Genomic DNA, 13,377 nt, shown 5'->3' with positions numbered 1-13,377 from the left:
CCAAGCTCACTCAACAAGCTTCACAAAGGAATGAGTGTTTTAGTGCTATGTCTGGACTTCCCCCAGACATAGAGATGCTAAAGATTGCATCAGACTGGCAAACCGGTGAAGGATCATAGAATCATAGAATCATAGAATCAAAGAGTTGGAAGAGACCTCAAGGGCCATCCAGTCCAACCCCCTGCCAAGAAGCAGGAATATTGCATTCAAATCACCCCTGACAGATGGCCATCCAGCCTCTGCTTAAAAGCTTCCAAAGAAGGAGCCTCCACCACACTCCGGGGCAGAGAGTTCCACTGCTGAACGGCTCTCACAGTCAGGAAGTTCTTCCTAATGTTCAGATGGAATCTCCTCTCTTGTAGCTTGAAGCCATTGTTCCGCGTCCTAGTCTCCAAGGAAGCAGAAAACAAGCTTGCTCCCTCCTCCCTGTGGCTTCCTCTCACATATTTATACATGGCTATCATATCTCCTCTCAGCCTTCTCTTCTTCAGGCTAAACATGCCCAGTTCCCTAAGCCGCTCCTCATAGGGCTTGTTCTCCAGACCCTTGATCATTTTAGTCGCCCTCCTCTGGACACATTCCAGCTTGTCAATATCTCTCTTCAATTGTGGTGCCCAGAATTGGACACAATATTCCAGATGTGGTCTAACCAAAGCAGAATAGAGGGGTAGCATTACTTCCTTAGATCTAGACACTATGCTCCTATTGATGCAGGCCAAAATCCCATTGGCTTTTTTTGCCGCCACATCACATTGTTGGCTCCTGTTTAACTTGTTGTCTACGAGGACTCCAAGATCTTTTTCACACGTACTGCTCTCGAGCCAGGCGTCCCCCATTCTGTATCTTTGCATTTCATTTTTTCTGCCAAAGTGGAGTATCTTGCATTTGTCACTGTTGAACTTCATTTTGTTAGTTTTGGCCCATCTCTCTAATCTGTCAAGATCGTTTTGAATTCTGCTCCTGTCCTCTGGACTATTGGCTATCCCTCCCAATTTGGTGTCGTCTGCAAACTTGATGATCATGCCTTCTAGCCCTTCATCTAAGTCATTAATAAAGATGTTGAACAGGACCGGGCCCAGGACGGAACCCTGCGGCACTCCGCTCGTCACTTCTTTCCAAGATGAAGAGGAAGCATTAGTGAGCACTCTCTGTGTTCGTCCACTTAACCAATTACAGATCCACCTCACTGTAGTTTTGCCTAGCCCACATTGGACTAGTTTCCTTGCCAGAAGGTCATGGGGGACCTTGTCGAAGGCTTTACTGAAATCCAGGTACTCTACATCCACGGCATTCCCCGCATCTACCCAGCTTGTAGCTTGTAGGACTTTGATAGTAGCATGAAAGCAAGTAATCATTGCCTGTTGTGGTCTTTCAAGACGGTTTGGGCAGCAAACCCCACAATCCCTGGTATTTATCCATGCTTGTTGAGGCAAATAGGAATTGGAAGCCAAAACATCTGAAGAGCCAACAATTCCCCGTCTCTATGTACTGACTTATCAGCAGGCCCAAATTCCCCAGTAGTCGACAAGCCCACATATTGTGATAAGTGCTGTTCATGGCATCTCCCACTGCTTAGGCAATGGCAATCAATCTCTAGAGCTGGCACGGCTTCTGCACAATCATTCAGAAAGCTTCCCCTCCCTGGCTAGGCAGTGAAACTCCTGCAAGGAAAGCAGTGACCAAAGCTGAGTTCCCAGGGAAGCTGTGAGTATTCCCTTAGGGGAAAGTCATCTAGAGATCTACAGCACTGCATCATAACTTTGGAGATACAACAAAGTTAGGCAGAGTGCCAAGCCAATGAAGGAACATCAATGTATCCTATCAGATTCTCTGCAGAAGTACAGCTCTGTGTGCAGAAAATTATATAGGATTTTCAAGCCTGCTTTGAGTTTGTAAGGCATGCACTGGTTGGGTTTACTCCTCACTGTCCCCACATGAAGCAAGAGCTCATATTAGAATATGGGCAGGTGCATGGTTCTCTCCACATCTTTTGGACTGTCTTTAAAGACATTTTTCACTGGTCATGCTGGCAGGACAGTGGGGGCTATACTCTAAAACTTCAAGAGAACATACTCTTGTCTACACTGATCAGTTATTTCAGGGCAAGTCAGGAGCAGACGTTCTTTGGACTGGCACTGGAATCATAGAATCATAGAGTTGGAAGAGACCTCATGGGCCATCCAGTCCAACCCCCTGCCAAGAAGCAGGAAAATTGCATTCAAAGCACCCCCGACAGAAGGCCATCCAACCTCTGTTTAAAAGCTTCCAAAGAAGGAGCGTCCACCATGCTCCGGGGCAGAGAGTTCCACTGCTGAACAGCTCTCACAGGAAGTTTTTCCTAATGTTCAGGTGGAATCTCCTTTCTTGTAGTTTGAAGCCATTGTTCCGCGTCCTAGACTCCAGGGCAGCAGAAAACAAGCTTGCTCCCTCCTCCCTATGACTTCCTTTCATGTATTTATACATGGCTATCGTGTCTCCTCTCAGCCTTCTCTTCTTCAGGCTAAACATGCCCAACTTTTTAAGCTGCTCCTCATAGGGCTTGCTCTCCAGACCCTTGATCGTTTTAGTCGCCCTCCTCTAGACACATTCTAGCTTGTCAATATCCCTCTTCAATTGTGCTGCCCAGAATTGGACTCAATATTCCAGGTGTGGTCTAACCAAGGCAGAATAGAGGGGTAGCATAACTTTCCTGGATCTAGACAAGTGGTTGTCAACCAGATGTTTTGGCCTACAACTCCCAGAAATCCCAGCCAGTTTACCAACTGTTAGGATTTCTGGGAGTTGAAGGCCAAAACATCTGGGGACCCACAGGTTGAGAACCACTGATCTAGACACTAGACTCCTATTGATGCAGGCCAAAATCCCATTGGCTTTTTTCCCCGCCGCATCACATTGTTGGCTCATGTTTAACTTGTTGTCCACGAGGACTCCAAGATCTTTTTCAAACGTACTGCTCTCGAGCCAGGCATCCCCCATTCTGCATTTTTGCATTTCTTTTTTTTTTTTTTGGCTAAGTGGAGTATCTTGCATTTGTCACTGTTGAACTTCATTTTGTTAGTTTTGGCCTATCTCTCTAATCTGTTAAGATCATTTTGAATTCTGCCCCTGTCATCAGAGATGTTTACACGTTCCATACCCAACCCACAATGGCAGTGGGGTGGAGTCTACATAGCTCAACTGAAACTCCACAGGATTTCCTGACTTTTTTTGACACAGGAATAAACCATTCAAACTTGGTTTACTCCATATTAAGGACCGGAAGTCCTTAAATGTTTTGAAAAGAGACAGTACTGACATGTGGGTAACTTTGGGATTTGTGTCCAGTGTAAACAAATCCTCAGTCTGGCTCTACACTAAAGTTTTTATGCAGTTTGATACTGATTTAACGGATGCAGCTCAATGCTATGGAATCCTGGGTTGTACTTTGGTGAGAAACCATCATTCTTTGGTAGAGAAGGCTAGAAACCTTTGAAAAAAGTTGAAGTGGTGTCAAGCTGCATCAGTTCTGCAGTGTAGATGTGCTCTTAGAAACCCCCTCCTGTTTACTTCTGCAGCTGCACATTGCAGGCTAAGTTCAATAATGAAAAAGCTGATGCTCAGTGAAATTTACCTGCTGTTATCAATCTCTTTAATAAAGGAATCCCAGAGTTCCCCCAAATGGTGTTTGGCAATCATGGAGCTAGAACATTATTTTTGAAGCAGCATCCTTCTCAAGGTTTAATGGCTCAGCAATCCACGATTCAGTCCCTGTCACTCTGAATTGCAGATAGAAGCTCAGAGTTGCCAGGACTAATAAAAACATGTTTACGTTGAAACTGCTCTTTAGACAACAATAAGTGAGATGGAAACAGCTGCCAAAGTACAAAAGGAAACACAGCAGCTGTGTAGAAAAAGATACCATTTCTTCTTGACATGTTCTGAGGCAAAACCTTTTCTACGGGAAATTCCCCTTCCATACAAATAACCCACCCTTTGCATATTCATGGCCCAAAAACTGATTTTGATTGACATGAGTGAGACAAGATAGGAGCCTTGCTTCAGTAGGCATCAGACTGCCTTCTGTGTGTGAGTATGTGCCTTCAAGTAGTCTGTCAATTTGTGGCGACCCCATGCATATTTCATAAGGTTTCCTCACGGAAGTAATACTCAGAGGCAGTTTCTCCAGTTCCTTCCTCTGAAATATAGTGTACAGCACCTGGAATTCATTGGCAGTTTCCCCTCCAAGTACTAACCAGGACTGATTTTACTTAGTTTTCAATATCAAGTGAAAACTGGTGTTTTTAAGGCCCTCACCTATTTGTAGAGACAGTTTCGCTTGGAACAACGGGCTGAATTACCACATCCAGGGACTACACAAAGCCAAAAGGTTGGTTCAGTGTTTGTTTATTGGACAAAGCTCTTTCCAGATGGATCAGTGAATCCCAACACCACCAAAGTTTTTTTTTCATTTCAGTTCCTGGGCAATGCTATTTATAGAGCTAAGGAGTTCCTTAAAATAGCCATCTTCGTCCCCTTCCTTTTGCTCTTCTGCTGCCAGCTCTTCGTACTCTTGGCGGAGGAGGCCCAGCGTGTGGTTGAGGCTGTGGTCCTGGGTGTAACTCTCTCGGCAGTAATCCAGCAGCACATGCACCATCTTGAGCACCTTCTCCCTGCTGTCATGCCCAGGCATCCTCAGCAGGTTGGGAATAATGGCACACCAGCCCTGCTCCACAATGGCCGGCACCAAGGTCACGTGGCTGTACTGCTGGATCCTCTCGCGGACCTGGTCGTTGTCATCGTGGGATTCGTTGTGCAACATCTGTAACCAAGTCCCCCAAAATTATTATCATTATTAGTGCTCCTCAAATCCTATTGTATATGCATTCACCTGAACTTGGAAACAACTTCTCTGCCACCAAGACCGCTTACCATACGAGCTTACCGCTTACCATACGAGCTAGAAGATTTGGGGAACTGTGGTCCAAAAGAAATTGGAAATGGGAACTGATGCCCTCGCAATCTACAAGTGGCTATGATGGCATTGGGAATCAAGGGGTTGCAATCAAACAAGAACCCTATATATCCATATATAAGTCTAGAAATGTTACTCAAAATATAAAACCCCAAAACCTGTATCTATGGGTCAGTGTGAGTACTGTATTTCCACTCTCATCTAAAAAAAAGAAACCATCCCCCTCTCTGACTACAGTGACAAAAATCTAGTTAGTCCATACCAGGAGAACTCACTGGCCCCCTATATATTCCCTGTCAAGGTACCATATTTAGTCATTTTGAATGTGGGGAAGACGCATGATTTATTTATTTATTTGTTTGTTTGTTTGACTTGTATACCGCCACTCCCAATTTGGCTCGGAGCGGTTTACAGCAGTAGATTAAAACAATACAACCAACTTTAAATGATGGTGTTGACCACAAATGATAGTGTTGACCAGGGGTGACTAACCCTGAAGAAGCATTCTTTTCTCTTCTCTGTGGAATGACCCTCGATTTATCCACAGGTTATGTCAAAGTCCATTATTTTGGCCCCCAAATATGCCCTCAACTAATAAATGAGTATATACAGTAACTTTATTGAGCTTTACTAAGGTCCCCCTGGTGATGCTGTGGGTTAAACTGCTGAGCTGCTGAACTTGCTGACTGAAAGGTCAGCAGTTCGAACCTGGGGAGCGAGGTGACCTCTGCCAACCTAGCAGTTCAAAAACATGCAAATGTGAGAAGATCAATAGGTATGGCTCCATGCAGTCATGCTGGCCACATGATCTTGGGGATGACAACCACCACCCAGAGTCGGACACAACTGGACTTAATGTCCGGGGAAACCTTTACCTCTGCTTTTACTGAGCTCTGACACTTACTTAAATGTGGGATGGAAAATCTCTAGCCCTCCAAATGTTGTTGAGCTCAATTTCCCATCAGCTCGTTTCAGCATAGCCAACTTTTAGGGAAGATGAGTGCAACAGTCCAAGATCTAGAAGGCCACAGGCTCTCCACCCTGGCATACAGGGTGAAGATTGCTTTTAAAGAGCTAGTGTGGTGTAGTGGTTTATGCATTGGAGTATGGCTTAAAGACTATGCTTCCATTCCCACTCCCCCCCCCCCCCCATGTCAGGAGCGACTTGAGAAACTGCAAGTTGCTTCTGGTGTGAGAAAACTGGCCGTCTGACATTGCCAAGGGGACACCCGGATGCTTTACCATCCTTGTGGGAGGCTTCTCTCATTTCCCTGCATGGGGGCTGGAGCTGACAGAGGGAGCTCATCTGCACTCTCCCCTGGATTCGAACCTTCGATCTGTCGGTCTTCAGTCCTGCCAGCACAAGGGTTTAACCCACTGTGCCACTGCCATGGAAACACAATGGGTGACCTTGGGCAAGTCACACTCTCTCAGCCTCAGAGGAAGGCAAAGGCATATCCATTCTGAATAAATCATACCAAGAATAGCCCTTAAGGTGGCCATAAGTCAAAAATCCCTTGAATGTACACAGGAACAATACCCGCTTCTTTTGAAAGAAGCGAGGCATATTGAATTTCAGCTTTTTATGTGTATGCAAAAAGGAGAGGGGGAAATTTTCTCTGATTCATTCCAATACACAGTTAACTTGACACATTTTCTACAAAATGAAAAAGAAAAGGAGACGAACCCAAATGGGTCACATCACGGCTGAACAGGACAAAAAAACCAAGGCTTTGTTTAGCATGAGTGCCTTGTTAAAATGGAGAAAAGAAAGAGAAAAGAAAACTTTGAAAACCAAAAGTAACCTGACTATTAAAGCAAGCTGGGGGACAAATTGCTTTAAGATGTAAGAATCTATTATTGCTGCGAAGGGAGGAGCCATTTAGAAGTAAGAAATCAGCCAGAGACAATAAAAGCATTTGTTGATTCCAGAAGAAAAGGGAGAAGGAAAGAAAAAAGAAAGGAAAGCTTTCTTTATTAGCTTTTACTGCTCAAGCTGTTAAGATGGACAGAAGAATACGCATATATCCTGACCTGAACTATTGTTAGCGTTAGCAAGTAGCGTGGTGCAGTTAAGTCATTTCTAGATGCAGCGCTTTTATACACACATATGCATACACACACCTCTCTCACTTATTTCAAAATGTGGTAAACAAGACTCTGCACTCTCTCCTTCATGCCCAGATCCCCTCTGCACCTCCTTCTGGATTTCTACCTCCAAGTCTTTCACTAGATGCTTCAGAAAGGCAACAGAATGTGTGACAAAAATGACAAAAATGACCAAATAAATGGAACCAGGACTGGGTGGTGTTTACACAAGAGTCCTTTAAATATGCAGGGCAGAAAATTATTAATCCCATCCAGTATCAACATTTGATCTAGGTGAATGTGTGAGTGATGGATTGAACTAGTCTCTAAACCACACTCATCACTTGGTCACTCAAATGGCTGGAGTGCAAGGACAAAGGCAATGAAATGTACCCATGTTCAATGCATAAAGCATTGATTTCCTGACACTCTTACTTCTCCAGACCCATCGGCACTCTCACTTCTCCAGCCCCATCTTCACCTGCTCTGTTGTCACCACCCACTCGCCTTGGTTAGGAAATTTCCCAACCAAACTGACTGGGATGAAGACAGCTGTGAGACAGGAAATGGTGCTGATTTGAACCATTGCACCAGAAAAGTATATTCCAAAAAGAGGGATGTGACAGCTTAAATGAGGCTGCTGCTATCCAGGCAAAGTCCCCCCCAAACACACAAGGACTTAGGCAGTCAGCCCTAAAAAAAAACAACTGGCAGAGGATCTAACGGGCATCTCAACCTCAGCAATAGACTTCACTGTTATGCTTAGCATGAATCCACTGGATTTGACTTGTCGATCTCCTCTAGTTGGGAATAGCCAACCATCTCCTCTAGTTGGGAATAGCTAACCATCTCCTCTAGTGGGGAATATTTTAGCCCTTCATTTCAAAATCAATAAAGCAAATGGCAAACAGTTTTCCTCTCCAATAGCAGCAGGTCTTTTGTAAACCTAATGGCTCTTAATAGCCCAAGGTTAGACCACCCTCAAATTCTTAGTGTAACTGAAAGCTCACAACGTTGAGCATCTTGGTAATGGGAAAATCAATTCCGCCTTCTTCTCTCAGGTACCCTGAGAAGCTACAGCTATGATGAGAAGGAACAGCAAGGCTTAGGGCAGCATTTCTCAATCTGGGGGTCCGGACCCTTGGGGGGGTCATGAGGAGGTTTCAGAGAAGTCACCAAAGACCATCAGAAAACATATTTCTGATGGTTTTAGGAACCCCTATTGCAGAGAAGGCTGAAGATCTCTCCACCTGTCCTTCTCTTCCTTTTTGGAAACAGACAGCAAATCCTCCCACCAAAAGCCCTCCTCTGCTGTGATTAGCCGGCCTCTCAGCCAGCTTCTCAGCCAAGGGGAGCGCTGTTTCTGATACTCCAAGTGAGGAAGGGAGAGCAGGTGTGCTTGGCACATGGAGGAGAGGTGCACATGTATGGGTGAGGGAGAGAATGCAAGGCTGGAGGGAGGCTCGCACCAGTGAGTCCCTTCAAGACATGTGGGTTCTGTGTGGGAAGTTTGGCCCAATTCTATCATTGGTGGGGTTTAGAAGGCCCTTTGTTTGTAGGTGAACTATAAATCCCAGCAACTACAACTCCCAAATGTCAAGGCCTATTTTCCCCAAACTCCACCAGTGTTCACAATAGGACATATTGAGTATTTATGAAAATTTGCTCCAGATCTATCATTGTTTGAGTCCACAGTGCTCTCTGGGTATAGTTGAACTACAACTCCAAAACTCAAGGTCAATGCCCACCAAACCCTTCCAATATTTTCTGTTGGCCAAGGGAGTTCTGTGTGCCAAGTTTGGTTCAATTCCATCGTTGGTGGAATTCAGAATGCTCTTTGATTATAGGTAAGCTATAAATCCCAGCAACTACAACTCCCAAATGACAAAATCAACCCCCCACCCCAACCCCACCGGTATTCAAATTTGGGTGTATTGGGTATTTGTGCCAAATTTGGTCCAGTGAATGAAAACACATCCTGCCTATCAGATATTTACATTACAATTAATAACAGTAGCAAAATTACAGTTATGAATTAGCAATGAAAATAATGTTATTGTTGGGGGTCACCACAACATGAGGAACTGTATTAAGGGGTCGTGGCATTAGGAAGATTGAGAAACACTGGCTTAGGAGATATGATGGAGGTGCTTTCGTCCCAGCCTAATAGACAGAATCCACTACATCTGTTGAACCCTGGCTCCACCACTTTTGGCACACACATACACCCCGGGTGTGCTTGGGAGCTAAAAATCACTAGCTTGTATTATGCCACAAGCGCAACATGGCACATTCAAGAGGCTTTGGGCTTGAGGATTACAGTAATAACAACTTCCCTCCCCTAGTGTTTCATTTAGATGCATCCTGATATCATTTAATGCTGTTGCTTTATCTTCTGTCCTCAGTGGGGAAAAAAAGTTAGAATTATTCTACCTCTTTTTTCCCAGGGGCCAGTTAAAAGTATTTGAAATACTATCAACAAATGAGACTACTGGAGTTGATTGTTTAAGGAAATCATCACTGTAGCAGAACTTTGGGACTTGAATGCCTGCATTAAACAGACTACACTCCTGCTTTTAATGCTCTTTGGGGCCCCTGGAGAGGTAATCAAAATCACAAATGACTCACCAAAAAACGATACTGTCAAAAAAGTGGGGAGGGAGCAGCAGTCCGCAGGGGAGGGATAAAAGTAAGGGCTACAAATGCGAGCCAAATGCTCAAAACACATTCGCAGCCATTTCACGCGGAGTGCATTAAAAATACCTCCTGCGCCCCACAATGGCAGTCAGTGATTGATGCTGTATCGTATACCATCTAATCTCACTGGCACGTTTTCATGCAATCGCTACAAAACAAACAGGCATGAGAGGGATGAAGGCTGGGCATCCTTCGTTTGCCTTGAAGAAAGCCATACATTTTAGCTGCTGCGCAGGGACAAGGGATCTAGCAAAATGAAGTTTCCAAAGTGAAGCAGATTTCTGTAGACGTTTGTGACCAGAAGAGAATTTCTTGTGGAATTTTTCCATCAGGTTTTGCATGCCCTGATGTCTTTTATGTCTTGTTAACATAGGCCTCGTGAGTTACCAGCCACATGTAGAGGGTTATTTTTGGCAGGTCTACTAGTAAATAGGACCCAAAATATTCAACAAGGCTTGTGCATACGACTAGGACCCAAATAATTCTGAAATATACAGTGAGACCTTTGTTTCTACTGGGTTTTGAGAAACTGCAAATAACTTCTGGTGTGAGTAAATTGCCCAGGGGACGCTCTGTGGGAGGCTTCTCTCATGTCCCAGCATGGGAAGCTGGAGTTCACAGACAGGAGCTCACCCATTCTTGCGAATTCGAACCCCCAACCTTCATGTCAACACTTCAGCCAGCACAAGAGTTTAACCATTGTGCCATTGTGGCTCCTCTGTTATATATAATACTGCTTCTTGAACTGTGGATCCTGATCCCAAATTGGCCCCCCTTAGCTCAATGTTGGGGTTGTGAAAAATGTAGCAACAGCAAAGGGTTTCTGAACACCACCTAGATATTAACACAAACTCATTAGTAACAGTGTGCAACTGTTTACAATGGACTCTACAGAAAATGCTTCAGCTATACTTCACTAAAAGAAAAAATGGCCTGTTTAGAAAGCTTTGGAAATGCAGATTTGTTATCAATAAATGTTTGAGTTTTATATCTATTTGTTATATCTATACATCTCGGTTCATTTAAGTTTCTTAGGCCAAAAGAGGTCAAGAAAAGCATGTGGACAATTTCAACAGAAAGGAGGTAACCATGAAAATAACAAAATCTGGCTACCTGTATTAAAAAAAACTCTAAAATCAGGACAGTAATTAAAGAGCAACACACAAAAAGCAGGGGAATTCCAGACAAGAATCCATCAGGGCCAGCTAACACCACCCAACAAAGGATTCCCTCAGGCAGGAAGCAGCCAGAATTTGAAGCTGCAAGGCCATTAAATGCTAATCAAGGTGGCCATTTGCAACATTCACACTTCAAACAGACAAGAGTTCTTTCTCCCACCCTGGACATTCCACAGTTATATAAACCTCACTTGCCTAGTTTCCAATATACCTCATAGCCTTTGAAGATGCCTGCCATAGATGTGGGCGAAACGTCAGGAGAGAATGCTTCTGGAACATGGCTGTGTGGCCCGGAAAACTCACAGCAGAAAGGAGTTCCGAGTGAGAAAATGTTTAGAAGCCCTGATATATAATGACATAGTAAAATAGTATACCATACATACAATGACAAAATCATGGTTTGCTTTTGGAAATTCCTAATATATATATTTTCAGGCTGTGGATGGTTGAATCTGTGGATACCAAATTCATCGATACAGCGAACTGGCTGCACTATTTTTCAGATTTAGGGAACAGAAAGGCTGTTTTTAGACTTTTCAAAGGCTCTGAAATAGAGGCAATGAAAAGATATTATTGCACTGCAGTCATTGTCCTTGGTAAAGAAAATAAGAACATATACATGGGTTCTGTGTGTGAGTGGATTGACCTTGAAGGAGCTGGGGGTGGTGATGGCCGACAGGGAGCTCCTGGTGTGAGCTGGTCCATGAGGTCACGAAGAGTCGGAAACAACTGAATGAATGAACAACAACAACGTGTGTGAGTGTGCAGCTGGTCATAGCATCCAGTCAGTTTTCTTTGCAAATTGTGATAGTATTTCAGAACATTCATTGGAAAAGCCAAATGAAACCTCCAACGGTGACGTTGTTGCAATGTGGGCTAATGACTAATTCGTGACTATTGGTAGATGCCTTGGTCCCTTTGATGACTCAAGCATTATTGGGACATTCACAACAAAATCATATCATGAGGTGGGTGCTCCTCTCTGAATTATCCTTGAATTTTTTTTAATGGATATCAATTGAAATTAGCAAGACCAGAAATTGGTTTCCATCTTGTCTGATCCCGTCACATCCATCTGTGGCTTCCATGCAGTGGATGCCACTGAATATGGAGCCTCCCCCTCTATAACATTATACTGATTTTCCTTCTCTTCTGCCTGGATTTGTATTACGGCCAAAAAGGTAGTAAGAGGAAGGAGGAGGCGTGGAGGGGAAGCAGCACCTCTTGTTTGATGGAAATCATCATCTGGACTCGGCCCAGAAGCTCAGCTCCCTCTGCAGAACTCCCACATGGGCCTTGCCAGCCAGCCATCTGGCTCAGCTTATGAAGGAAAATGTTGCTTACAGCACGCCGTTGCCAAATCCAGAACACAATGGGGGCCCTGTATGCTTTCTTTGCTTTACTTGGCAGCCTCCTGTGTTAATTGCTATATATGTACTTCATTAATTAGATCCTAATCACGGGAGTCTCCTTACTACTATATGATAATTACGGAAGAGTGTTTCTCTGGATTGAGAAGAGCAAAGGCAAGGAAACGCAGCCAAGTTACACAGGAATGTGCACTGGGAATCCACTCGGTTCCCTCTCGAGTCTCAGCGTGTAATGGCAAAGTGTGAGTGTAACATAGGCACCTTACAGAATATTCCTTCAACCAGAGAGTATCTGGCCACTTATGATGAGAAGGGAACAGCTGAACAGAAGCCTAACCCAAAGGGAAGGAAGAACAAGACAGTTTCCTACCAAGACAGATGGCAAGTTTGACCCGCCAACTCAAGGCTCAGCAAAAAATATTAGTCAGCCCTCCATATCCGCGGATTACACATCCTCGGATTCCACCATCCACAGCTTGATTTTTCAAAGAGGAAATCATGATTTTACTATGCCATTTTACTACCTCATTGTATAAAATGGGACTTTAGCATTCACAATTTTTGGTACAGCAGAGTCTCGCTTATCCAACATAAATGGGCCGGCAGGACCTTGGATAAGTGAAAATATTGGATTATAAGGAGGGATTAAGGGACAAGCTTATTAAACGTCAAATTATGTTATGATTTTACAAATTAAGCACCAAAACATCATGTTTTATAACAAATTGACAGAAAAAGCAGTTCGATACATGGTAATGTTATGTACTGTACTTACAAATTTAGCACCAAAACACTGCAATGCATTGAAACAGCTGTTAATCCAAACAGGAAGCAGACTGCCTTGGATAATACAGACCATTGGATGAGCAAAAGTTGGATAAGTGAGACTCTACTGTACTCCTAAGTAACATCGGAAGGAAGGTACCTTCATGTAAAAGACACTGTTTAACTAAGGTAAGATTAAACAGGTCCTGGAATTAAACCTCAGCAGATACCATGGGCCCATGTACTTACTGAGGAGGTTTTCTGCAAGATTTTGTAGCCCTGCCTTCTTTCTTACTCAATCATTCGACCAGAAGAGGGGCACTTGTGG

General features: G+C 43.9%; 1 protein-coding gene across 1 annotated transcript in view; it reads right to left on the bottom strand.

The window, feature by feature from the left end:
* Positions 1-4,366: 4,366 nt before the first annotated feature.
* Positions 4,367-13,377, bottom strand: part of SIL1 (SIL1 nucleotide exchange factor) — a 72,341-nt gene continuing 63,330 nt past the window's right edge. The window contains exon 10 of the mRNA XM_060786404.2: positions 4,367-4,798. Within this exon, the coding sequence (XP_060642387.2) occupies positions 4,445-4,798 (354 nt within the window). The 3' untranslated portion in view covers positions 4,367-4,444. The remainder of the gene's footprint in view (positions 4,799-13,377) is intronic.

This window comes from Anolis sagrei, chromosome 1 (assembly GCF_037176765.1).
Source record: "Anolis sagrei isolate rAnoSag1 chromosome 1, rAnoSag1.mat, whole genome shotgun sequence".
NCBI lineage: Eukaryota > Metazoa > Chordata > Lepidosauria > Squamata > Dactyloidae > Anolis > Anolis sagrei.
The sequence above is the reverse complement of the archived record's forward strand: the minus strand, read 5'-3'. Positions and strand labels throughout refer to the sequence as shown.